The sequence below is a fragment of the Sceloporus occidentalis genome, unplaced genomic scaffold (assembly GCF_023333645.1).
Source record: "Sceloporus occidentalis isolate IW3139 unplaced genomic scaffold, rSceOcc1.0.p SCAF_1, whole genome shotgun sequence".
NCBI lineage: Eukaryota > Metazoa > Chordata > Lepidosauria > Squamata > Phrynosomatidae > Sceloporus > Sceloporus occidentalis.
The window spans coordinates 317980875-318008600 of record NW_028316981.1 but is presented as its reverse complement, the minus strand read 5'-3'; the positions used below and the strand labels follow the sequence as shown (position 1 = coordinate 318008600).

The 27726-nt window shown below is 47.8% G+C and overlaps 2 protein-coding genes across 6 annotated transcripts in view; both read right to left on the bottom strand.

Moving 5' to 3' along the window:
* Positions 1-16213, bottom strand: part of RUSC2 (RUN and SH3 domain containing 2) — a 69340-nt gene extending 53127 nt beyond the window's left edge. For both annotated transcript variants that reach the window (XM_089498373.1, XM_089498380.1), the window contains exon 1: positions 16006-16213. The gene's annotated coding sequence lies outside the window, so the exon portion shown is untranslated. The remainder of the gene's footprint in view (positions 1-16005) is intronic.
* An 8606-nt stretch (positions 16214-24819) lies between these two features.
* Positions 24820-27726, bottom strand: part of LOC149324280 (phospholipid-transporting ATPase ID-like) — a 100354-nt gene continuing 97447 nt past the window's right edge. For all 4 annotated transcript variants that reach the window (XM_089498349.1, XM_089498357.1, XM_089498339.1 and 1 more), the window contains one exon: positions 24820-25584. In XM_089498349.1, coding sequence (XP_089354475.1) covers positions 25378-25584 — 207 coding nt within the window. In that variant the 3' untranslated portion in view covers positions 24820-25377. The remainder of the gene's footprint in view (positions 25585-27726) is intronic.

Here is a 27726-nt window from a genome sequence, read left to right as displayed (position 1 = left end):
GAGGCTGGAATGGGGGGGGCATGTCCTGGAAAAGGAGGACGTGCCTGGCCAGCCTGGGGAGGGGCGACAGTCCTCCCTTTTGGGGGGAGAGCAAGGGGGGAAACAGCCCCTCATCCCCCCCAAAGGGACCCTTTCTCTTTCCCCCCAAAGGGGTCTCTCCTCCTTCCCTGGCCTCCAGGGCAGAGAGGGTCTGGGGCGGAGGCATGTGTGGGGAGGAGGGGGCCATGGCTCAGTCCATGATCATCATGAGGTTTTCTTATCCCAAAAGCAGCCAGCATTATCTGCCAGCAGGAAAGCATCCTCTGCTTTGTGTGTCTGGGGGGGGGGGGATCCTCTGCAGATGCTCCCCAGCCCCACCAATTGGGGGGGGGTCTCCTCTTCTCCCCCTCCCTCCGCCTTTGTCTGGCTCTGCAGTTGAAGGAGGGAAGGAGGGGGGAGGAACAAAAGGGGATGCATCCCTCCTTTCCCCCACATAAGGGCTGAGGGCCCCCTCCCCAGACTGAAGCTGCCCCCAGCCCCTCCGCTGCTTGGCTGGGAGGCATCCAGGTCCTGAGCCCAGAGAGAAGGCTGAGGAAAGGAGGGAGGGAGGGGGCAAGGATGCTCCCTGGACCAGCCCCGTCTCAGCCCAAAGGAGGAGGGGATCTGGGGGGTCCCCCTGGAGGGAGGGCGGAGGGGCTCAGGACCCCCCTCCAGCCCTCCCCCTCCCCCTCCCCCTCCCTGCTCCCGAGGCCTGACTCACCTGGGGACAGGTGTGCTCCTCCTCCTCCTCCTCCGCATCTTCTCTGCTGCTGCTGCTGCTGCTGCTTCCCTGAGGGACCAGGGCTGGGCTGGGCCAGGGAGGCTGCCTCCGCAGATGGCTGGCGCTGCGCAAGCTCCGAGCCTCCTCCTCCTCCTCCCTCCCTCCCTCTCCTTCTCTGACGTCACGAGGGAGGGGGAGGGGAGGGCCCAATGGCCGGAGGGTGACCACCTGACCCCCCCCTCCTCCTCCTCCTCTTCTTCTTCTTCTTCTTCTCTGCCCAGGAGCAAAGCACACAGCCAGCAGCACAAGAGTATTTCAATGTATCTTTTACATGACATTCCACACACAACAGGCAATAGATCACATGAATCATCCCTTCTTTACTACCTCCTCTAAATCTTATTCGTATTCAACCATTTCATCGCCAGGCATTTCTTTTAAAACACACACACACATAAAATTATTATTAACATTTTCATTCTCCTTACTGTCTTCTTTTCATCATATGCACAAAGGTATAACACGATTCATTTGTCACTATGCTCATCTCTCCGTATTTGCGGATCTGATTATTCGCAGATTTGATTCATATGTTCTTTCTAGCAATCCCTAGGTCCTCCAGGGCAACTCTATGGCAACTTTAATGAAAGGTTGCACCAAAAGACCTAGCGATTCCTAGAGAGAACACTCCATTAAGCATTTGTCGCTCATTCAGCGCAATCCTATGGCCAGTGTCTGTCGGACGTTGACCACAGAGTTGCCCTGGAGGACCTAGAGATTCCTAGAGAGGTGTCCTCTCAGGTAAAAACATGGCGTTTTCCCACATTGACAGGGCTCTTGTGCCCCTATCCTTTGCCCATATGGAGGGACAGGAGTCATTCTTTTTCCCTTCCCCAAGTGCTCCCCATCACCAGAGCCTGATGTCTTCCTATTACTCTGCCCTCCAAAACTGTAACTCTTCCTGTGGAGGTAAAACTCCTTCCTCTTTTACTAAAACACAGCTACACAACCTACCTTTCCAGCACTGAGTTTGTGGAGAGATCTTGTAGCACTTTTGAGGCTGTGAGAAAGAGATTAGCAGCATGAGATTTCGTAGACTTCAGCCTACTTCCTCAGATGCGTTTGGTGTCATGGAAGCCTAGATATATGCCATTGGTATGTGAGGAGATCAAATCAAATTACAAGCCTTTTGTGTATGGAAATGAAGTTGCAGGTCCAGTGTTAATGGTCGTTAGTGCCCAAAGGCATAGGAAACTGGGCTTTGTACATAGAGATGAACTGGGAGAGCCAGTCTGGCAATGGGACTAGCCTGTGGTGAGGGGAACGGAGGGATGTAGGGGTCATGAGGATGGGGCCAGATAGTGTTGAAGTGCGTGTAGTGTGTCTGGAAACCATGGCCTTTGTTCAATCCGCTGCTGAGCAGCATTGCCAATTTCTGAGGAATCCCCCAGGATCCAGGGAATTTAATTAATTTCTTTCTGGGAATTTTGGCTGAATATCCCAGTAAATATTGGGGAATTCCAGGGACTTGGGATTTTAGTAAAACATTCCAGGGAATACCTTTGAGGCTTGTTGGCAGCACTGTTGCTGAGGGACTGCAGTTTGGGGATACAGTTCTGCAGTGTCTCTTTTCCAATCTCCCTTTGCAGTTCTTTTGTTCAAGGACTGCTGTTAAATGTCTGCTGTTTCCAGCATTGAGTTTCTTTAGCATTGCACAAGGGCAATTCAAACAGTCTTGAATTGGATTAATTCCACAGTGTGGGCTCAAGATGGAGGGCCTTTTGGAATCCCTCCTGGACAGGAGGTGGGAATGGAGGACATGTCCTGGAAAAGGAGGACATGTCTGGAAACCAATCCCCCAGCAAACGCAAGGGGGCCACAGGTAAAGGGAGCCTCCCCGGAAGGCAAATTGCAGGGAGCCAGCTTGGTGCAGTGGATGGAAGGTTGGCTTGGGACTCAGGGAGACCAAGATTCGAATCCACCACTCAGCCATGGAAACCCACTGGGCGACTTCCTTGGGCAAGTCACACTCTTAGAGGGCAGCAATGGCAAACCCATCTTGCCAAGAAACCCCCATGGATCCACCTTAGGGTCACTAAGTCAGGATGACCAGATGCCATAACCACAAAAGAGGACGATGCATTGTAAAATGTGAGACAATGAAGAAAAATAGAGGACACGGCCAAATAAAAAGCTAAGAACACTCCTATAAATATAAATCCTTGCTATAAATCAAGCTCGAAACGGAGGACCTTTTGGAATTCCTCCTGGACAGAAGGCAGAAATGGAGGACATGTCCTGGAAAAGGAGGATGTGTCTGGTCACTTTGGTCAGAAAGGACTTGAAGGCACACAAACAACAACCACCTAACCATTAAAAGTACCTGACTTTCCACAATGCCAGAAATTTGGGGACGGAAGGGACATTTCAGCGGTGGGAAGGGGACAAAATCCATACTGGGGGGGCAACCTCTGAATGTGATGCTTCAACTTTTATAGTTTTAGGGACCCCCTTGACTTTGGGGGGCACAGCTGTGTGCATAGACACACACACACACACAAGGACAACAAACATGGCCCACTTTGGCAACCCACTTCAGTCAAGGGGAGATGGAGCTGAGATCCATCTTTAGTAAGGTCTCTTTTCCAGGACATGTCCTACATTTCAGTCTTCTGCCAAGACACTCGCTTCAGAGTCATAGTCCCACACTCAAACAACTGCACACAACACTGTCTGGGCCTCTTTCTGTTGTTTTTATTGTTGTGAAGACGTCCTTCTACAAACCTTTTTTCTCAACCAGGAGTCCTAGTTGAACATGAGTGAACAGTGTGGTGCAGCTGCTAAAAAGGCCAATGCAATTCTAAGCTGCAACAATAGACGTATAGTGTCTAGATCAAGGGAAGTCATTATGCCACTCTATTTTGCCTTGGTCAGGCCCCACCTGGAATACTGTGTCCAGTTCTGGTCACTACAATGCAGGAAGGATGTGGACAAGCAAGAAGATGTTCAGAGAAGGGCAACTAAAATGGTGAAGGTGCTGGAAACCATAAAGCCCTATGAAGAGAGACTTAGGGATCTGGGTATGTTTAGCCTGGAGAAGAGACAAGAGGTGATATGATAGCCTTGTTTAAGTATTTAAAGGGGTGTCACATTGAAGGTGGAGCAAGCTTGTTTTCTGCTGCTCCAGAGAATAGGACATGAAGCAATGGATGCAAGCTACAGGAAAAGAAATTCCACCTAAACATTAGGAGAAACTTTCGGACAGTAAGGGCTGTTCAACAGTGGAACACACTCCTTCGGAAAGCGATGGAGTCTCCTTCCTTGGAAGTCTTTAAACAGAGACCGGACGGCCATCTGTCAGGGATGCTTTCATTGTGAGTTCCTGCATGGCAGGATAGGGTTGGACTGCTTGACTCCTGAAGTCTCTTCCAGCTCTATGATTCTATATATGATTCAACCTCAGACCAAAAGAGCTTGACAGCAGGGAGAGGCTCCAGGAAAGAGAGCCTTCACACAAATCTCCCTCCACCCAGATCCATTACAATATCAATAGAATAGTGCTTAACGTTCAGGGAGGCAGACAAACCAGATAAAGTATCCTCAATTGATTATAAATGGTGGGCACAGCAGGGAGGGCCAGCATAATAAGAGGTGATATAATAGCCCTGTTGGCAATTTGAAACACAATCCAACTCTATGATACTATGATTCTCTTCAGCCTGAGGTCTTTTATTTGATCACCACTCAAGAGATGGCACAAAGGCAGGCTTACAGCTGAAATAAAAAAAACCAACCAAGATATGGCCACAGAGAATCTACAGATGTATCATTAGAATCATAGAATCATAGAGTTGGAAGAGACCGCAAGGTCCATCCACTCCAAACCCATTCTGCCATGCAGGAAATCCAAATCAAAGCATCCCCGACAGATGGCCATCCAGCCTCTGTTTAAAGACCTCCAAGGAAAGAGACTCCACTACACTCCGAGGGAGTTTGTTCCACTGTCGAACAGCCCTTACTCTCAGGAAGTTCCTCCTAATATTGAAGTGGGATCTCTTTTCCTGCAGCTTGCATCCATTGCTCCGGGTCCTAGTCTCTGGAGCAGCAGAAAACAAGCTTGCTCCCTCCTCAATATGACATCCCTTCAAGTATTTATACAGGGCTCTCATATCACCTCTTAACCTTCTTTTCTCCAGGCTAAACATCCCCAGCTCTCTAAGTTGTTCCTCATAGGGCATGGTTTCCAGACCTTTCACCATTTTAGTCGCCCTCCTTTGGACAGATTAAGTACAGATGCTGGCAAAACGTCAGGAAGAACCTCTTCCAGAACATGGCCACATTGCTGGAAAACCCCACAAAAAACTATGGATGCCGGCCATGAAAGCCTTCGACTCCACAAAGTTAGGATTGTTTGTGCCATTGGCTTCTCCATTTCTAAGTACAGTTGTGAAAGGTGGACAGTGAAGAAAACTGAGAAGAGGAATATTAACTCATTTGAGATAGTGGTGCTGGAGAAGGGTGCTGAGAAGACCATGGACCATTGAAAAGACCAACGGATAAGTCCTAGAGCAGATCAAGCCCAAACTCTCCCTGGAAGCAAAGGTGAGTAAACCGAGGCTGTCGTATTTAGGCCATATCATGAGAAGACATGACTGTTTGTTTAGCCTGGGGAAGAGGTGGTTAAGAGGTGATATGATAGCCCTGTTTAGGTATTTGAAGGGATGTCACATTGAGGAGGGAGCAATCTTGTTTTCTGCTGATCCAGAGAAAAGGACACGGAGCAATGGGTGCAAGCTCCAGGAAAAGAGATCCCACCTCAACATTAGGAAGGACTTCCTGACAGTAAGAGCTGTTCAACGGTGGAACACACTCCTTCCTCGGAGTGTATTGGAGTCTCCTTCTTTGGAGGTTTTTAAGCAGAGGCTGAATGGCCATCTGTCGGGGATGCTTTGATTGTGAGTTCCTGCATGGCAGAATGGGGTTGGACTGGATGGCCCTTGTGGTCTCTTCCAATTCTATGATTCTATGGGGCCATATACCAGATGGTTGGATTCAATCAGAGAATCTATGGTCCTGAATCCACAAGACCTGAGCAGGGTGGTTGAGGACATGGTGATGTGCAGGACTCTCATTGACAGGGTCACCATGGGTCAAGTCTAATCGAAGGCAGTTAACAACAACAACAACAACAACAACAACATATTGTTGACTGCTGCTTAGCTTGTGGTCTTCTAAGACCCCTCATCAGATGCCACACTTGTTTCATGCCCTTGCCAGCAGGCTGAAGCTCCAGAGGGGATGTGGGCAGCTCTCTGGCAGACAGGCACCTGGGTCCCAGGATGGTGGACTCACCGTTCCCTGGACCATTGTCAGCCTGGCCTCTGTCTCAGATGCAGGAAACTGGCAAGGGAGAAGAACATGCTTTTTCACCAAGGCAAAAGGCAGCTCAGAGAAGACAGGCATGACCAGGAGACTGCTGGTTTGCTCCATTACAGCCTTCACTGGATGGGAGAATGACCAAAACCCCACATCCCCTCAGCAAAGCATAAATTACTGTTGGTGGATTTAGGTGCCATTTTCATTAGCCTTTATGCCACTGTGGGGTAGTTTAAGTTTCCTAAGGGTTCAGCATTTGCTTAGGGAACAAAAATATTTAAATATCAAAAATACGAAACCCAAGACTGTTATAGTGTGGCTTTAAAACAGCAGAGTAGCAGAAATGTGCTTTTGTCTAACTATACTTCCCTAAGAACTGAGACTGACACAAAAACAACACAAGTAGCAAAAGTTTTCTAATGGCTTTAAACTATATTTACATAGAAACTATAGCACAATTATCTAGTGAATAGTTACGGTAGAGAAAAAGTCTTTATCTCACCATCTTTCCAAAGAAAGCTGAGAGAACAGGAAGATGGAAACAGGACAGCTCAATTGAACATCATTGAGAGAATGTCCCTCAGTCCCAGTCCTGTCAGACCTAAGTCATATTGTTAGTTTTAATGAGAGGGAGGAGAGTTTGCATGCAGGAATTCTATCTATTTAAGGAGGGGAAAAGAGAATGCAAATCTTCCAACAGCCACTGTATGTATGTAACATACACATGGATGGCAACCATTATACAGTTGCAAAGCACAATGTGATACTCTTTGGTACACGTTCCACACTGGGCCTCTATGTGCTTCCTACTGGGGCCTCATGCCTCATTGCCAAAGGAGAAGGTGCCCATCACAGAGCATGCACATCCACCTGAGGTGCATTGGTACATGTTCCACATGCAGCCATCCACTTCTATCCCTGTCAGTGGGATATGGCCATTGTGCAGTGTACAATAAAGACATTCTGCATGTGCAACACAACTTATGTCTGCATAGGTCACTAACACAATGCTGGCCTACGTCATGCAAGGCTCCGCGGCCAACCGGCTTTGCTTTCTGTGCCTTGGATGCAGAGGGTTCTGCCCTCTTTCTCTCCTTCTTCTCTTGAGTTCCTTCCTTTGATGCTGTTTGAGGGCAGAGAGAAAAGGAGGAGAGAGATGTCCTCTGGGCGGTCAGTGAGGAATGAAAGGGCCCAGTGTCTAGAGAGGAAAGGAGAGGGAGGACGACTGGCACTGAAAGGCCTTGGCTGCTGTGAGCAGGGACTCTGCCAGGAGGAATGTGCTCCCCTGGCACAGACTCTCAGCCACCTCCTCCAGCAAAGTGATTCCTCCCACTAGAGAAGTAGGCAGTGCTAGGTTCCTCTCATTGACTGATTCATTGACTGATTGAATTTATATCTCACCTTTCTCCTGAGACTGAATCCAAGGTATGTGTGTCCATGCACCTTCAAGATGCCTGTGGACTTATAGTCATGAATTTCACAGGGTTTTGTAAAGGAAAGATTCCTCAGAGGTGATTTTGCCAGTTCCATCCTCTGAAATATAGCCTCCAGCACCTGTAATTCCCTGGCACTCTCCCATTCAAGGACTGACCAGGGTCACCCCTCCTTAGCTTCCAAGATCAGGGATCTGGTGCATGTTTAGGGTATTCTCTGTGCTATATTGTGTATGTATGCACCTGCTGACTTATGGCAACCCCCTAAAATTCATGGGGTTTTCTTCAGCAAGGAAGACTCTCAGAAGTGGTTTTGCCAGTTCCTTCCTCTGAAATATAGTTTATAGCACTTTCTGTTTATTGGAGGTCCTGCATCCAGGAATTGACCAGGGCTGACCCTACTTAGTTTCCAAGATCAGACGGAATCTGCTACTTTTATGGTATTTAGGACCTAAGCTGTGTGTGTGGCACAGTGGTTAAATGCCAGCCCAGCAGCCACAAGGTTGTGAGTTCGATCCCAGGCAGGGCTTCAGGGTCCACTCAGCCTTGCATCCTTCCATAGGTTGCTAAAATGAGTACCCAGTCTTTTGGGGGCAATTGGTTTACACACAGTGTAAACCGCTTAGCAGTGGTTCCCAACCTTCCTAATGCCGCGACCCTTTAATACAGTTCCTCATGTTGTGGTGACCCAAACCCATGAAATTATTTTCATTGCTACTTCATAACTGTAATTAAATAGGTGTTTTCTAATGGTCTTAGGCGACCCCCATGAAAGGGTTATGCGACCCCCAAAGGGGTCCCGACCCACAGGTTGGGAACCACGGGCTTAGAGAGTGCCTAAGTTCACTCAAGTGGTATAGAAGTGTGCTTGCTATTGCTATAGTGTGTGTGTGTGTGTGTGTGTGTAAGTCAGTTGCCTGTGCAATTATGGGAACCCCATGAATCAAAATAGCCTGGACTTGAAATGGCCTAGATGTTATGGGGCATAATTTCCCTAATGGCACTAGTTCCCATTCTGGAAGCAAAGTAGGGTTCGAACATGGCTGGGAGACCACCAATGAATACCAAGCACTGGAGGCTCTATTTCAGAGGAAAGAACTGGTAAATCCACCTCTGAGGATTCCAGCCTAAGAAAACCCTATGAAATTCATGGGTTTGCCATCAGTCTAAGGGCAACTTGAAGGAACATATACATTATTATTATTATTATTATTATTATTATTATTATTATTATTATCATCATCATCATCATCATCCTTTATTTATAAAGCGCTGTAAATTTACATCTCCCTTTATGAACCCAAGATTGCTCCAAGGTCTTCTGGAGAGGCCCTTCTCCAACCCCCTGCCATGCAGGAACTCTCACTGTAGAGATGGAAGATACCCCAAGCAGTCATCCAGTCCAATCCCCTTCAGCCATGCAGGAACTCACAATCAAAGCTCCCCTGAAACAGATGGCCATCCAGCCTCTGTTTAAAGAGATCCAAGGAGGGAGATTCCACCACTCTCCAAGGGAACATGTTCCACTCTCAAACAGCTCTTACTGCCAGGAAGTTCCTCCTAATGTTGAGGTGGAATCTCTTTTCCTGTAGCTTGCATCCATTGCTGTGTCCTAGTCTCTAGAGCTGCAGAAAATAAGCTTGCTCTGTCCTCAATATGACCTCCCTACAAATATTTAAACAGGGCTATCATGCCCCCTCTTAACTTTCTCTTAACATCATGATAAAGCATGACTCACTAGAACAGACAATAATGCTAGGAAAGGAGAAGTGCAGCAGAAAGAGAGGAAGACCGTATTCCAGATGGATGAACTCAGTCCTGAGCTTGCTGGACCTGAGCAGAGCAGTTGAGGGCAGAGGGGCTTGGAGGGGCCTTATTCATACTGTTGCCATGCTTCTGGGGCCTCATTCCTACTACATTTTAAATCGCTTTGTAAACTGGTTTGAAGTAGTTTAAATGACCCTGGTTAGAATCATAGAGTTGCAATGCAGGAAATCTCAATCAAAGCATCCCCCATCTTGCATCCATTGCTCCATGTTCTAGTCTCTGGAACAACAGAAAACAAGCTTGCTCCCTCCTCAACATGACATCCCTTCAAGTATTTAAACAGGGCTCTCATATCACCTCTTAACCTTCTCTTCTCCAGGCTGAACATCTCACACATGAACCGAACCGAACCTCTGAAGCAGTTCAGAAAGGGGGGGAGGCATGCTCTAGACCCATTTAACACGTGTCCTTTTGACACTGATTTTTTCAGCGTCTTTTTTGATAAATCAATTCTGTGCAAGTGTGAACAAGATGCGGATTGGAGACGATTTAAATTTACCCTTCAGCCAGCTGAAGCGGATCCATTTTGAATCGATTCATTCGCCAATGTAAACGACAAGTGGATTATTTTACAGGAAAAAATGTGATTGGGGTAAATGTAGTGTTAACCACACTCCGCTGTCAAATCAATCCATCGATTCAGATCATAAACTGATTTATTTGTAAGTGGGAATGAAGCCTAAGCCAACGTGAAGGCAGTTAACAACGAAGATTCACCTTAGGGCTGGTATAGGTCCAAAACAACTTAGAAGACACAACAACAACAACAACAACAACAACACTTCCTTGAGATGCATTGTTGGAAGAAAAGGCAATGAAATAAATACATTATGAACATCTACTTCCCTGGAACAGGTGATGCCAGGCCAGCCAGTACTGCAAATCATGTCCCCAACAGTGTTATTTCTGATGACCACATGTATCTCCCACATCTCTCCCCAGGACTTATTTTCTGCAAACCGCCATTCAGTTCAGCATTCTGCTCCCAGTCCCACCAGCTAGCCCCACTCCATCACTATTTGGATTAGAGGAAAAGGCTCTGGTGACAGATGGACAGGGGAGAGGGTCAACATGATGGCCAACTAAGACTTTGTGGGCTTCTGTCTTGCCACAGACCCCCAAGTGAGCAAACGGCAACCCTGCCAGCCTGTGTGTGGGGCATGGCAGGTGGGCGGACTGAGTTTGAAGAATTAAACAGAGGAAGGGTTGGCTTGTTGGCACTTGAGCAAACTGCAAGTAGAGTGAGCTACCAGTCTCTTGGCTGGGGGTGGCTGGGCCTGGGTCTCAGGAGCAGGGGGACCATGGTAGGAAGGAGCATACCATCTTGAGGATGGGAACCAGTTTGCAAATGGAGCACCAGCACTTGCTGGGCAGAAGCCAAAGTGATACACACAGCCACAACATACCAGGCAACTCTCAGGGGGAAAAGGCAAAAGGGGGGGGGGGGGCAGATGATGACTTTCAGGACCAAAGCACCAAGAGAGATTGGCATGAGAAGCCCCCCAATGCCTTTCCAGTGAGGAGGGCAGGGGGCAACCTTTGTCCTGCTCCCATCCCCACCTCTGTTCTGCTCTGCAGCATCTTTCCTCCCCAAAACTGTTCCCTGCAACCATCACACTAGCCTCTGGCCGTCCTTATGCCTCTTCTCGGGAAGGTCCAAATATTCCTGAAGATTCCCTGATATGCTTTACTCTTCGATGCTTTTGTGCTGCCATTTCCTTACTGCTGCTTCTTGATATGTGATCTGTCTTTTTGTGCAAATTTCCACACAGCCATGCTGTGGTTTGGCCTGGTAGAGGTAGGGAAATCTGGAAGCATGACTCCCCAGAGACCCAGTGCCTGCAATCAGCTTCCCAGATGGCTATTCTTCTGCACAAAAACACCAGAAAACAGCAGCCGGATTCAGCCAGCCCCTGCCCCCAGCGCTGGCCATTTAGCATATGGATTGGTTCTTTACCATGCTAAACCTCATCTCCAAAGTTATTGTGTACCTGGGGAGTCTGCAGAAGCCTCTCCATCAGTCCTCTGTGTTCAGAGCAACCGAGGCAGATGCCTCACCCCAACTCCCCGGTGCTCAGCCTCCCCACGGCAGAGATGTGCAGCCCACTCTGGGCCCCTCTCTGCTGGGTTGCTGGACCAAAAGCATCCTAAAGGAGGAGGAGGCAGCCGAGTGTGTGCATCGTTAAGGAGGCACTGTGCAAACCATGCAGGGAAACTACAGTGTCCAGGATGCAATGCATCGGAAGAACCAATGGGGTGACTTTCACACGGAAACGGGGACTTTTCAGAGCTTTTGGTGTGATTTGGGTGCCTGGCTCTATTTCAGTGCGTTTTGGGTGACTTTGGCCCATGTCAGCTCCAGCCCTGATTCTGAGAGCGAGGCTGGCTACCAACCCTTGGCAGTGTCCCACATTAACAGTCTTCAGCCAATCAGAGAGAGGACTGGAGAGTGGTCGCCGCCCTCAGGAAGCTCTCTCTCTCTCTCTCTCTCTCAGCCCCCGACTCCCTCTTAAGTCTAGCTTTCTTAGACTTAAGCGTACTTCCTCAGATGCATGGGAACTGTAGTTCATTGTGGCACCAGAGCTCTTTCTAACAAAACTACACTTCCCAGGGTTCCCTAGCACTGAGCCAGGGCAGCTAAAGCAGTCTCAAACTGGATTATTTCTGCAGTGTGTCTTGGACCCAAGTCAGGCTGCATCTTCACTCCAGACTCCAGAGACAATCCAGTTTCATACCGTTTTTACTGCCATGGCCCAGTGCTATGAAATCCTGGGAATTGGAGTTTGTTGTCACACCAGAGTTTGCTGAGAGAGAAGGTTAAATGTCTCTGAAAACTAGAATTCCCAGGATTCCCTAGCACTGAACCAGGGCAGCTAAAGGGGTGTCAAAGTGGATTTATTTCTGCAGTGCGGTTGCAGCCGAACACGTTTCTTTTTGGCACAAAGCTTCCTGAACCCCCTTCATGTCAAAATAAAGATCTTAAAAGGACTGAAAGATTCTTTGTTTGGTTCAATGGTGATTTTGAGAGTTGAAATAAGTTACAATTGTTTTTATTCAATTATGTTTACGTTTATTTGCAAAACATCCGCCATTTTATCATTATGGGAATTTTCCGGGAATTGGGGCTGAATATTCCGTGTGATCTGGGGGGATTCAGTGTGTTCTGGACAAACATTTTGGGGAATTATCTTCGAGGCTTGTTGCACTCTTCTCCACCTCTCATATCCACATTGCATGCTGGAGATTGTAGTCTCCAGAGCACAGAACAACATTTGCACAGTAGTGCCAGTCATGGAGCTCAGACACAGCCTAAGATGGGATAACCTGTGGGTCTCTTTTCCAACTGCTTTCCCAGTCGGAGTGGGGCAAGGAGGAGGCAGCATTTGGCTGGTGCCCAGGATTTGCTGTCTCTTTTCTGCCCTCCCAGTCCCAGGAGATGCCTCTGCAGTGCCCTGACTCAGCCTTGCCAGAGATGATACCGCAGCTCTTCCTACACAGCCGTGGCCGGATCAACAGACCAGACCAGCTAACCAGGCCTTGCAAGAGAGATCTCCTGGCAGCAGCAGTGGTTCCTAGCGCATGCCCCAATGCAAACTCCTTCTCCTTCCCTCCACCTCCTGTGAAAACACACAGAGAGAATTCGGCTCCCTTGGGCCATCGGCAGGGCAGCTCAGCTTATTCCCTTCCAGGAAGGCCATTGCTGCAATGCTATTATATAAACTGGAGACATCTGTGAGAAGGGTGCAGGGAGATGTTGGGACACTGGCAGCCTCTTTGCTGCTGTCACTGGACACACTCAGCCCAGGCTTTCATGCAAGGTGGTAAAAGGAAGGCACTCTGCACCTGCTCAGAAGCACAGAATCATGGAGTTAGAAGAGACCACAAGGCCATCCAGTCCAACCCTGTTCTGCCATGCAGGAACTCACAATCAAAGCATCCCTGATGGATGGCCATCCAGCCTCTGCCTTTGTTTTGTTTCCTAGAGGCACAAAACAGTCCAGATGCTGCGTCAGAGAAGGCTTCTCTGCCTGAGTCACTTCCTTCTTGCTAACTTTAAAAATGTACATCCTTGCTCTGCTGTGTCAGGCAAACAGCCCATTTAATCCAGCATCGTCTTTCAGGGTGGATGGACAGCTTCTGCATTTCCCTCAGATGGAAGCAGGCTGTTTCTTAAGCCAAATTCTTAAGTGCAAACCAGAGATTAAGGAAGCAAAGACTGGCAAAAGCTTTGGGTCATCATACTCTTTTTTTCTTGCTGCATTTCCCTTAGATGGAAACTCATAAAGTACAGCAAGCATAAAGTACAACTGCTGGCTGTTATTTTCTAGCATCAGATAGACTGCCTTTGGATGCTGATGTTCCATCAGCTGGCACAGTTAACAGCCAGCAATAAACCTGCCATCCATTAAAGTTGCCATTAAATATTCCTTTCTGTCTCCCTTATTGCTTTCCACTCCTGCAACACCTTTCCTGGCATTCAAACAGGAATATTCCACTCCTATGAAAAATGTGGTCTTTATCCACAGATTTGTGTCTTAGTTGAATTGCTCAGGAGTCATTACTGGGTGGCCTGGGGTGTTGTGAAAAACAATCACAACATGGACCAAGTCTTTGACATTTCCTTGCTGAAGTGCATGACAGCTTTGCCATTTCGTCAATGAAACAATCCTAGAGTTGGAAGGGACCCCCTCGGGCCATTAAAGTTCAACCCTCTTTAGCCATAGTAGAATAGGCAACAAAAGCACCTCAGAAAGATGCTTCTGTTTTAACATCTAATATTGGGTAAATTTAGTTGAATTCTGCAAAGGCCAGGCATAAAAATCTTAGAATCATAGAGTTGGAAGAGACACTCAGGGGATATCAATTCCAACCCCCTTCTGCTGTGCAAAAAGACTCCATCAAAGCACTCCCTGTGACATTTGGCCACCCAGCCTCTGTTTAAAAGCCTCCAAAGAAAGCAGCTCCCACAATGCCATAGTGCTCTTCACACATCTGGCCACATTTTTCAAAGTCTGATGGAACGGCCACACGGCTAGACACTCTCTTTGCCATTATGTACAGACACTTAAAGGGCACAGCAGGGAAACACAATCCAAAGACATAAGGAGAAGGCATCATCCCTCACAGCATGGAAGGGTGTGCAGCACCATGACTCTCAAAGCATCGCTGGGTGTTGACGTGTGTCCCTTGCAGCTGTTGTTATGCACACACAAAGGCACGTGCCAGCGCCAGCGTGGCTGGGATGCTGAGCAAGGCAATGGCGACAGCCCCCTCCAGCCTCCTTGCCAAAAGGGAGGTGCTCCCAGCCACTCACCCAGGCATAGCAGGATCACAGATTTGGAAGGAAAACCAGGGGTCATCTAATCCAACCCCCTGCCAGGCTGGAGCTCATAGACAAAAGCCACTTCCAAGATATTCATAGAATCATAGAGTTGGTAGAGACACAAGGGCCATCCAGTCCAACCCCCCTGCCATGCAGGAACTCACTATCAAAGTATCCCCAACAGATGGCAATCCAGCCTCTGTTTAAAGACCTCTAAAGGAGACTCCACCACTCTCTGAGGGAGTATATTCCACTGTTGAACAGCTCTCACTGACAGGAAGGTGCTCCTAATGTTGAGGTGGAATCTCTTTTCCTGTAGCTTGCATCCATTGTTCCGTGTTCTAGTCTCTGGAGCAGCAGAAAACAAGCTTGCTCCATCCTCGATGTGACATCTCTTGAAATACTTAAACAGGGCTACCATATCACCTCTTAACCTTTTCTTCTCCAGGCTAAACATTCCCAGCCTCCTAAATCTTTCCTCATAAGGCATGGTTTCCAGGCCCTTCACCATTTTGGTGGCCTTCCTTTGGATACATTCCAATTTGTCAACATCCTTTTTGAACTGTGGTACCCAGAACTGGACACAGTATTCCAGGAGAGGCCTGACCAAGGCAGAATAGAGTGGCAGTATTACTCCCCTTGATATAGATATTGTAATCATCCAGCTACAGTGTGGTCATCTTTAGGAAGATCTCCAAAGAAGGAGAGCCCTCCACTCTCAAAAGGAGTCCATCTTCCATGGTTAAACAACAAAAAACCCTTCTACCTTGTGGGAAGACCCAGTCCAAAATTCCCTATGACAGATGCTCACCCAGACTCTATTTAAAAGCTTGAAAGAAGGAGACCCCACTACCTCCAAAGGAGCATCCTCCGCTGTCAAACAGCAATTACTGTCAGGAATTTCATCCTAATCATATAATCCGAGATTCGGAAGGGATCCCCAGGGGTCACCCAGTCCAGCCCCCCCAGCCATGCTGAAATCCACCATCCAAGCCCTCCCTGTGACAAATGGCTATCCAGACTCTGTTTAAAAACCTCCAAAGAAGGCGTTTCCACCAGTGCCCAGGCAATGTCTTCCATTGTCATACAGCTATTATTGTCAAGAAATTCTTCCAAATTATAGAAGCCTAGAGTTGGAAGGGATCCCGAAGGGTCATCCAATCCACCCCTATCAGCCATGCAGGAATACAGCATCCAAGCCTGCTCTTTGGCAGATGGCCATCCAATCTCTGCTTAAAAACCTCCAAAGAAGGAGTCTCCACCCCTCTCCGAGGCAGCAGTAATTTCCACAGGCAAGCACTTCTTACCGTCAGGACGTTCTTCCTAAAGTTTAGGTGGAATCTCTTTTCCTGTAGTTGGACTCCTTCGCTCTGTATCCTATTCTCTGGAGCAGCAGAAAACAAGCCCCAGCCTCTGGCATCGCCCTGAGTGTGCAGCTCAGGCACATTCCTTATCCGTCCCAGGCCACAGTCCCAAAGCTGGCTGAGACACATACATTCCACACTCCTCTGCCCTGAAACCCCAGTACTCTCCTCCGCCTGTTGCTGGCAAGGGAAGCAAAGCAGCCAGCTGTGCTCCAGGAAGGGCCGGGCCAGGCCTCCCTCCTCTTCCTCCTCCTCCTCCTCCATCATCATCATCATCATCATGGCCACTGCCCAGGAATGCCAGCAATGCAGAACATGCCGCAAGCATGATCAAAACAACTATTTCAGGGCGGCTGCAGGCAGCACTCAGTTTAGCAACACTGCCCAGCCGCCTGCCCAGTTGTATTTACTACAACTAGCATGCCATGGGAAAGGCAGACCCTTGGGGGGGGGGGGGTCTCTTATCCAAATCCAAGAAATGTCATGAACCTCTGAGATTTCCTTTGTTGTTGTTGTTACTGTGTGTTTTCAACTCTATTCCAACTTAAAGCAACCCTAGGGCAAGCCAATTGTGGGGTTTTCTTGGCAAGTTTCATCAGAGGGGGTTTGCCATGGACATCCTCTGAGGGAGAGAGTGTGACTCACCCATGGTCACCCCAGTGGGTTTCCAATAGCCAAGCTGGAATGACGCAGGGAGCTCTGGATGTTTAGCCTGGAGAAGAGAAGATTAAAAAGAGGTGATATGATAGCCCTGTTTAAATATTTGAAGGGATGTCATATTGAGGAGGAAGCAAGCTTGTATTCTGCTGCTCCAGACACTAGAACACAGAACAATGGGTGCAAGCTACAGAAAAAGTGATTCCACCTTAATATTAGTTGTGGATGATAGGCTTTAAAAAGCTTCTGACAGAATAGAGTAAGGCAGAGGACCCAGATTTCATTGAGAATTCAGATTTATTCAAAGCTAGCCGTCCCCAGTGGAATTCCCATTCCAACAAAACTGAGGCCTTGAGCCAAAGAAAAGGCTACCTTTATAGGAAAACAGACAAAGACAACTCATCTTCATCACCTCATTGGGCATTTCACACTCTAAACCTATACATTTCCAGTAATCATAGTCCAGATACATGAATACATTTAAATATACTTTAAAATACATTTGGCTACACCCCATTGTCCCTTATCACCTATGCTGGCACTCAGAGGCCCTTCTGCCAGTGAAATTACATTCTCTATCAGTCTTTTACTAAGGCTCTTTGTTCTGTTTAGGTGCCTGGACGAATGCTTCACCTTACATCTTCACATCTGCCCCCCTTCTGCATTCCACTCTCCCAAAAGCCTCTGTTATAAACTGCTTGTACTTTGGTTCACTCTCATCTTTTATTCCATCTGTATGTACATATTGACTCTTGCATATTACCAAACATTGATATTTGGGTTTGTCCACCTCATTAGGCGGTACTTCCTGACCATAAGAGTTGTTCGATAGTGGAACATGTCTCCTTGGAGTGTGGTAGAGTCTTTAAACAGAGGCTGGATGGCCATCTGTCAGGGATGTTCCTGCATGACAGCAGGTTGGCCTGGATGGCTCTTTTGGTCTCTTCCAACTCTATGATTCTATGGGTCTATGAACCCTGGTCCTCTAGAGTCACAGTCCAATACTCAGTTCCACCTCAACATTAAGAGGAACATGCTTTTCAACAGTGTTCCAATGGAGATTATCACACGGAGTTTCCATTAATACCAAATGATGGGCCCATTACATTTCATGGATGGGAGAACGATAAGCGCGCTGCGCACAGGGTGTGATAATATTTTCCCCGATCACACAAATAAGGATGAGAGCAATCCACTTTGCTCCTGTCCTTACCCGCCATGTGATAATCTGACATTCCCTTGAAGGGTGGGGGAGTCTCCTTCTTTGGAGGTCTTTAAACAGAGACTGGATGGCCATCTGTCTGGGATGCTTTGATTGAAAATTCCTGCATGGCAAGGGGTTAAACTGGATGGCCCTTGTGGTGTCTTTCAACTCTATGGCGGGATACAAACCGCCATATAGTACGTATTGTATACGTACTAGGGTTAGGAAGGGCCGGTGCTTCCGCACCCCCCTAACCCTAGTACGTATACAATACGTACAAGATGGCGGCGCCCCTTCCACATGGGCGCCGCCATCTTTACGTACTGGACGCATAGCGTCCAGACGTGTCGCATCGCCTATGACGTCACGAATGCGCTAGCGGCGCCTCGCGACATCATAGAGGCGCCACAAAAAGAAGCTCCGAAATGGAGCTTCTTTTTTGCTCCGCGCGGGAACCGCGCGGTTTGGCTGCTGCAGCTCCCGCGCGGAGCAAATGGCGCCGGCGGGGGAACACCGCAAAGAGGCGGTTTGTATCCCGCCTATGATTCTATAAATCTATGGATAAAGAATCCATGCATACAGAGGGCCACCTGTAACCTGTTGTTAACAATACCAATAGCAATAGCAGCTTCATTTATATACCACTTCATACTGAACTAAGCAGTTTCTAAGCAGTTTACAAAGTGTAAGCTAATTGCCCCCATCAAGCTGGATACTCATTTTAGCGACTTCGGAAGGACGCAAGCCTGAGTCAAGCTTGAGCCCTGGCTGGTATTGAACTAACAACCTTCTGGTGTGTAAGTGAGTGGCTGCAGTACAGGTGTTTGTTCAATGGGATTGTCCTGCAGCCCCCTCTAAAGTGAGTCTGTATCTCTGAAAGGGGGCTTAGACCCTCCCCAACCACCCACCCTCCCAACCAATTCTCCCCCTCTTCTCTCAGTGAGTCAGAAATACTTGGCTTCTGGGCTCCCTGCCCAATGGAGCTGTTGCTGTCTGCATCCTTCCACAAGGAAATGGACTTCCCTTCCTGTGTCCCAGCAGACAACTTTCTGCTCCCCACCCTTGGATGAGAGCCTTGAAGAAGGCCAGGCGGACGGGTGGGCTGGACGCTGAGGGCTGAAGGACCAGACTGGAGTGAAAGGTCAGTCTGACCAGGCTGGACAACCCGCACACAGCCACTCACTTTGCCATTGGTAGCCACTGCTGCAACCATGGTCCCATTGCAGCAAAACTCTGACTTTTCACTCATTTCCAGGCCAACATTCACATTACAAAATGGTCTAATGTGCAGGGGGCAGGGTGTTATCCGTACACTGATGACACCCACATTTATTTCTCCATGTCTCGGACTGTTTCAGTGACCAAGGAGGGCATCTCCCCCCTGAATGACTGCCTGAAGTTGGTAATGGATTGGATGAGGGAAAATAGACTTAAGCTGAATCCAAATAAAACGGAGGTACTCGTGATAGGTAACCCCAATCCGGGTATGGAGATATGTTCGCCAGTCCTAGATGGGGTCACACTTCCCCTGAAAGACTGCGTCCGCAGCTTGGGGGTGCTCCTGGATTCATCGTTTCAGCTGTCTTCTCAGATTGATGTGACAGCCAGGAGTGCCTGTTTTCAGCTTCGGCTGATGTGCCAGTTGCGCCCCTCCCTGGAGCAGTGGGACCTAGAAACAGTCATGCATGCTCTAGTAACCTCTCACCTTGATTTCTGCAATGCGCTCTACATGGGGCAACTTTTGTGCCACGTCCGGAAGCTCCAATTGATACAAAACATGGCAGCCAGACTGGACGCCGCAAAATCCAAGCTCGACCATATTACACCTATTTTAAAATCACTGCATTGGCTGCCTATTAGCTTCCGGGCTCAGTACAAGGTGTTGGTTATCACCTATAAAGCCCTACATGGCCCGGGTCCAGTCTCCTTGAAGGAACGCCTCCTCCCATACAATCCTTCCCGTACACTCCATTACTCCGGGAAACACCTCTTACAATCTAGAAAGACCAGATTGGGGGTGAAATTCCCGGAGGTCCTTCTCTGTCACCGCTCCAAAAACCTGGAATGACCTCCGGAAGAGATTCGCCAAGTATCCTCACTGGAGGCTTTTAAAAAGGCGACAAAAACCTTTTTCTTGCAGCAGGCCTTCCCCAACTGAATCCCCCTCCTTTTATTATTTTTCTTATTTGTGGTTTGTTTTTTAATTTTGATATATTGTTATGTAGTTTTAAACAACTTTCATTGTTAAATTTTATAGTTGGGAGGGAGGGTTGGGCCAGGGTCTTGTGGGGCTTATTGTTTTTATTGTTGTATATTGCATTAACTTTGCTGTTACTCGCCTCAATCCTCAAAGCAGAAAAGGTGGGATATAAATAAATATTTATTATTATTATTATTATTATTATTATTATTATTACAGAAATAATGCAGCTTGACACTGCTTTAACTGCCAGGGCTCCATGTTATGGAATTCTGGGATTTGTAGTTTGTTGTGGCACCAGAGCTCTCAGACAGCAAAGGCAAAATTATTATTATTACTATTATTATTTGTTGTTGTTTATATAGTGCCATAAATCTATATGGCACTTTACTGACCCCATAAAATCAACGCATAACCTGCAATAGCGTACAATCTGCAAAGTCATAAGACAAAAATAATATACTGTGATTGGACTAATTATCTCATCAAAATAACCCTGTAAAACCGATAAAGCAGAGAATAGCTCTCCAAAGGTACATCCCAGGATCCCACAGCCTTGAGCCAGGGCAGTTAGACTGGTGCCAAACTAGATTACTTCTGCAGTCTTTGTCAAGCAAAGGGGATATTTCCCCTGCGGCCCAGAAGAGTGCGAAACACTTGAACAAAGAAAGGCATCACCTAAATGCATTTTTAAACCTTAAAAAAGAATCCAGCCCAACAGCTGCATATTTATAAATATTAACTGAGCAGCCTTGAGACCACCGATAATATCCCCAGATACAGTCCACCGCTAATAATAGCAGCTAATTCATAGCTAGACCAAGAGCAAAGTCGCTTACTCTGAAACTATTTTAAGGGCTATGTTGGTAGCTATGGCCTGGCCTTCCAGAGCAAGCAGCAAGGAACCCTTGGCCAGCTAATGAAGAAGTGGCTGCTGCTTTCTAAGCCAGGCATGCCTGGGAGCAGCAGCAGGTGCAGTGGCTGGGAGCAGAAAGCCAAATCAATAGGCATTTTACTGGCGCTTAAAGCAGGGGATTGAAAGGGAAGGCAGCAAAGCAATGCTCAAACGCAGCCCAGAAAGTTCCCTTGCAGAGACTTCACTCTTCGTAGCACCCAAAGGGACGTGCCTCCTTTTTGAAAGAGCAACACATGCCAGAGCAGGATGACCAGGCGTCCTCCTTTTCCAGGACACGTCCTACATTTCCACTTTTTGTCCAGGAGGAATTCCAGAATGTCCCCCATCATTCTGAGCATGACTAAGAAGCATGAATTTATATTTCTATGAGTGTATTGAGCTTGTAGTTAGGTGTCTCCTACATTTTTATTGAATGTCCTACATTTCACAGTGCCTTGTCCTCCTTTGCAGTGAGGGCATCTGGTCACCCTGACCAAGAGTCTTTCCTCAGATGCAATAATAATTTGCAAGGTGGAATATATTCTGAAACAAATTTTTAACACTGCATAATAACCAATTTTTACCTCTGTGTGATGATTGTGAAATTCATGGGGTCCACCATAAGTCAACTGGTGGCTTAAGGTGCATCCACACACCCAAGGGACCGAATGTCAGGTTGATAGGTTTTTATACTATAAAACAGTCAGCCTCTCATTCCATACAGGATTAGTTTGTACTCATCACATTTGCAGATGACACCAAATTAGGAGGAGGAGCTAATGCCCCAGAGGAGAGGATCAAATTTCAAGACCATGGCCTGTTACAGACTGCCAAAATAAAGCTGCTTCGGATTTCTTTGGAGGTATGCTATTTAAATGATACATGGGTCCTAAGAGTCTGGAGGTCGAGCCAAAGCCACACTCCATTCCTAAGCACTGCAGTGCAGCTTTGGTGCAGCTTCCGGATTCTTAGGATGCATGCATCATTTAACCAGCATACCTCCAAAGAGACCCGAAGCAGCTTTATTTTGGCAGTCTGTAACAGGCCCTTAATAGACTAGAAAGGTGGGCCAAAGCCAACAAAATGAATTTCAACATGGAGAAACGTAAGGTACTGCACTTAGGCCAGAAACATGAAATGCATAGATATAGGATGGGGGACACCTGGCTTAAGGAGACTTATACGTGTGAAAGAGATCTAGGAGTCCTAGTACACCACAAGTTGAGCATGAGTCGACAGTGCAACGTGGCAGCTAAAAAGGCCAATGCAATTCTAGGCTGCATCAACAGATATATTGTGTCTAGACCAAAGGAAGTAATAGTGCCACTCTATTCTGCTTTGGTCAGGCCACACCTGGACTACTGTGTCCAGTTCTGGGGGAAACAAGTCAAAAAGGATGTTGGAGCATGTCCAGAGGAGGGCGACCAAAATGGCGAGGGAAACCATGCTTTATGAGGAATGACTTAGGGATATGGGTATGTTTAGCCTGGAGAAGAGACAGTTAAGGGGTGATATGATAGACCTATTTAAGTATTTGAAGGGGTCTCACCATGAAGATGGAGCAAGCTTGTTTTCTGCTGCTCCAAAGACTAGAACATGGAACAATGGATGCAAGGTACAGGAAAAGAGGTTCCACCTCAACATTAGGAGCACCTTCCTGACAGTGAGAGCTGTTCAACAGTGGAACAGACTCCCTCGGAGAGCGGCGGAGTCTACTTCTCTGGAGGTCTTTAAACAGAGGCTGGATTGCCATCTGTTGGGGATACTTTGATTGTGAGTTCCTGCATGGCAGAATGGGGTTGGAACTGGATGGCCCTTGCAGTCTATGATTCTATGATCTGCTGCACTTCCCAAGAATTAAAATTTCTGTTAAATTAACCATCATTTCATTCTCTGGTGAGTGCAGAGGAGAATCCATTCAATATGAGAGATCCTTATGCCCATTTCTTCATTCTGGGTGGACCACCGATTACTCGGTTTCAGCCACAAAGACCAAATGCAGTTCAAAGACCACATCTGCAGACTCACATCCATCCATTTTGTAATGTTTTTATAATATGGATGGATTACTCCATGCTCCATTTGGTACACTTGGCGCATTCACTCCCAATTCAGCTGATGCTGGCACAGCATGTGTTGAAGGAGTTGGAACAAAACCTGGACTCCTTCATTTCTGTACATCATAAGGTTCAAATGTGTAAGTTCTCCACTACCTCGCTGAGGCTGATTTTGGCCACTATGCAAGGGCATCAAAGTAACGGAGCACTCAAAGAACGTGGGGCAAAGCGTGGCCATATTTGCAGAGTGGATGGAGCATACAGTGTTGGTGGCCAGAGTAGTTGCTCCGAGAAGCACCATGCTCCCAACTGACCCATCTGTCCTCGGCTGCTTTTGCAGTCCTTCACTGGGAATAATGCCCAAAATCCAGGGAAGGAGGGGAGAGAAAAAGGTCCAGATCCAAACCTTCACCGAAAGGCTGCTTGTTTACAGGAGAAGGTGGCCATTTCTCCATAACTTGACCAGCCATTGTCCTGTCAACAGGACAGATGGGATTCTTAAAACCCTATTCTCATGCCAGGGAAGGGAGTGGCTCCCTGACTTTTTGGGGGAGGGAAGGAAGAGATGCAGAGCTGCTATTTTAGGGGAAATTCTAGTCTGCAGGAGTTGCATGCAAAGGAAGGAGAGACAGCCTCCATTTAAAAGAATTCAAAGATATAGCTATATTAGTCTGTAGAATCAGTCTGCGAAGAGATCTTGTCGCACCTTTGAGACTAACTGCAAGAAAGAAGTTGGCAGCATGAGTGTTAGTAGACTAAAGTCTACTTCCTCAGATGCATTTGGTAGATTGGAAGCCAAGACAGACTGAGGAAGTAGGCTGAAGTCTACAAAAGCTCATGCTGCCAATTTCTTTATTTCAGTTAATCTCAAAGGTGCGACAAGATCTCTCCACATACTAATATGCCATTAGTGTGTGAGAATGTCAACTCAAATTCAATTTGTCATTGCTGGACAAAGGCAGTGGAAGCTGGAACCTGCAGGTGAGGAGAATGGTCGAATGCCAGAAACAGAGAGGCTTTCCGCTGCACCAGATGCATCTGAGGAAGTAGACTTAAGTCTAGCAATGCTCATACTGCCAACTTCTTTCTTTCCGTGGAGAGATCTTGTAGCACCTTTGAGACTAACTGAAAGAAATTGGCAGCATGAACTTACATAGATTTCAGTCTACTTCCTTAGATGCATTAGTCTGTCTTGGCTTCCAATCTACCAAATGCATCTGAGGGAGTAGACTTTAGTCTACTAACACTCATGCTGCCAACCTCTTTCTTGCAGTTAGTCTTAAAGGTGCAACAAGATCTCTGCAGATTCTACAGACTAATGTGTACTTCCTCGGATGCATTTCTTTCCATAAGTCTCAAAGGGGCTGCAATATCTCTTTGCATATTCCATTTAAAAGCAGAGAAAGAGAGAGAGAGGTTTCAAGCTGAGAAATGGGTGGCTGTCATTTGTCATTTTTCTGGTGCATGTATACATTGGGAGGGGGGCAGTGAGACCACAAGTCTCCTATAAAGGAGAGAAGGTGAGTCCCATCAAAGGTGGGGGGAGTCAGCTGCATACACACACACACACACACACACACACACACACCACTTTCTAGTGGCCCAGGCCCTGTCAAGCCAATATCAGCTGAAGTCCCCCGTGGGCAATGGTGGGTGCCCCCCAGGCCAGGTAGGGCTTCCTCTCTCTGCTACCCTCTTGGAGCAGAAGCAGAGACTGCGTGGGGATAGCCTCGACATTCCTTCAGTAGCTCTTTTATTAGAAATGTGCATACAAAAGGAAGCCTCCCCCCCTCAACCCTCTGTTCTTGAGGCTGGAGCCCCATGGAGGCTGCTTCTGCTCCACTGCTTCATTGCTCCTGGGTGATGGTGGGGGGGAACTCAGTCTGGACAAAGGGGTTTTGCAGGGGGAAAGTGGGGCAGTGGCATAGGGTAGTCCAGGGGCTGCATCTCCTTCCATGCCACTACCACAGTGGAGCATTATGAGGATCGTCTGTCCATTTGTCCACCTGGGTCCATACCAGTCTGGCCAAGAGGGATCCCTGGGGGTGGGCCAGGTGGTCCAGTTTGGGGGCACAACTCTGTCCAGGTGGCCAGTTCCTTGCTGTCCCCAGGGGGCCCTATCCAGCCCCCTTGCACTGTGGCTGCTGCCCTCCTCTGCACAGTCCCAACAGTGGAGGTCTTTAGGATGTTCCAACCCGATGGACCCTTCTGCACGCACCCTTCCTCCTGGCCCTGATCTGGCTGGTCCTCATTGCAGCTGCTGCTTTTCATCCTCATCCTCCTCCTCTTCCTTGCTTAGGCATCACTTGTGGCGCCGGAGGGCGTTTGGCGAAAAGGAGCCAGAGAGGTTGAAGGGGGATCGGGGCCACATGTTGCGCCCAGAGGTTATGAGGGCCCCGAAGCCATACTGGTGCGAGAAAGCGTAGCCGGAGCGTCGGGATGAGCCGCGCCTCAGGCGGTGCTTGGGTGAGGGCGGCGGCAGGCGGAGGGTCCGAACCTCTGCCAGCACCTGTGGATGGTGGGGGGATAAAAAAGGTAGTGATATGGCTGAGGAGCAGGAAAAGCCCCCTTGATCCCTAAGGGACCCTTGAGCCCCTTCCCCTCTCCCCCAGGAGACCACTGCCTTGCCCCTTCCCAATTTCTTTTTAAAAAATAAACCCTTTATTGCTTTAAAAACATATACAGTTGCCCCTTTGAACTCACAGGGGATCCTTTCCAGACCCCCCCCCCACCGAGGCTTCAAAATCTTTCACATATTCAAGCCCATAGGCTTGAATGGGGCGTGTGCATGTGGGGTGCATGCCACGGGCACACACCCCATTAAGGTTAATGGCGGTTGCCCCTCCACGGATTTCCAAGTCCGTGCATTTCAAGTCCACAGACTTGGAGGGGCGATTGTAAATACATAACCATAGCCTACATTTAAAGAAACATACATAAATCATGAACAGCAACACCTACAAATTTAAAAGAAGGACTTCCAATCTCCAAAGTGGTCGCTATTACTGTTTCTTAAGTATTCTTCTATCAGTAATTAATCATTGCTATTTCTTGTCTTTTTCTGCAATTGCTTTTCAAATTAAAACATATTAAACTGAAACTACTGTAATGCAAATTATATCATTAGTTTATTCATCAATTTTTCCTTCTTCTTTTTTTAAGCCAATGATTTTGTTTCTCCTTCCTATATATACAGTCCTCCCTCCGTTTTCACAGGGGATCTGTTCCGTTCCGCCCCGCCGCCCCCCCAAAATGGAAAATTGCACTTATTCAAGTCCTATTGCCTTGAATGGAGGCGCGCCTTCGTGGGGGTGTGCAGGTGTGTGCCACAGGCACACACCCCATTTTAACCCCTTCCATTCACCACCTGCAAATAGTCAAGGGACGTGGATACCATATCCATGAGAACTGAGGGAGGACTGTATATACAATTGCCCAGTTCTGACATTTTATTTACATTTTTACAGAGCTCGTTGTTCTAATACACAACAGCTTATATCTCTCTGACATCCGTCTTGTTATCTTTTTGATTATCATCTTGTTATTTCTTGTTCTTTTATTCTTGTTTAGATTTCTGATCCCAGAAACAATTTCTGAGGACTCTCTACTTGCTTAAAAACTTTAAAAAGTCTTCCATGCTTGTATGGGAGCCAGCATGGCGTAATGGTTTGAATGCTGGACTATGATTCTGGAGACCAGGGTTCGAGTCCCAGCTCAGCCATGAAACCCACTGGGTGACCTTGGGCAAGTCACACTCTCTCAGCCTCAGGAGAAATCCATAGCAAAACCTCTTCTGAAGAAATCTTTCCAAGAAAACACCATGGTAGTCACCGTAGGGTTGCCATAAGTCAAAAAAGGACTAGAAGGCACACCACCACCACCACAACAAAATGTGTTGTCATTGCTCCTATTGCCCCCTGTCCTGGCATCGACTGAAGCCAATCTCTCCTATTAGCCTCTTAATTAAATATTTTCCTTCGCGAGAGGGGCATTGACTTGGCAAGATGGCCAGCCCCCTTCCCCCACACTCTGAGGAAGAGGATAAGCCCAGGAAAGGTGCCTTGAAAGAGCTGTTGGGATACCTCCTGGGGGTCTCTTCCCCAAAGCTGGGGGAAGCTATGGGAGGAGGATCCTGAATCCCCTGCAGCACCAAGGTTGGGGCTCCATCCCCCAATAGAAGATGCCCAAGTGATCCTCCAGTATTCTCCAGAAGGCAACCAAGGGTGCCATGAGGGGCACCATTGGCGGGCAAGAACCCTGGGAAGCGGGGGGGGGGGGAGACCACTTCTGGACTCAAAGAGAGCAGGACTGCTGCTGGTGATGGTGGTGGCAGCGATGGTGGGAGGCTCATCCCTACAACCTAGGTCAGCCCTCCCCACATGCACAACTGGGAGAGTTTGGACAGGTGTGTGTGAGTTTGGAGGGTGTTCCAGCCCAGGGTCAGCAGTTGGGCTGAATTAAACAGGCATCCCCCAATCCAGCCACTGCCCTCTACTAGAGCAGTGGTTCCCAAACTTTGGTCCTCCAGATGTTTTGAACTTCAGTTCCCAGAAGGCCCAGCTAGCTTGGCCAATAATCTAGACATTTGGGAGCTGAAGTCCAAAACATCTGGAAGACCAATGTTTGGGAACCATTGCACTAGAGGCTCAAG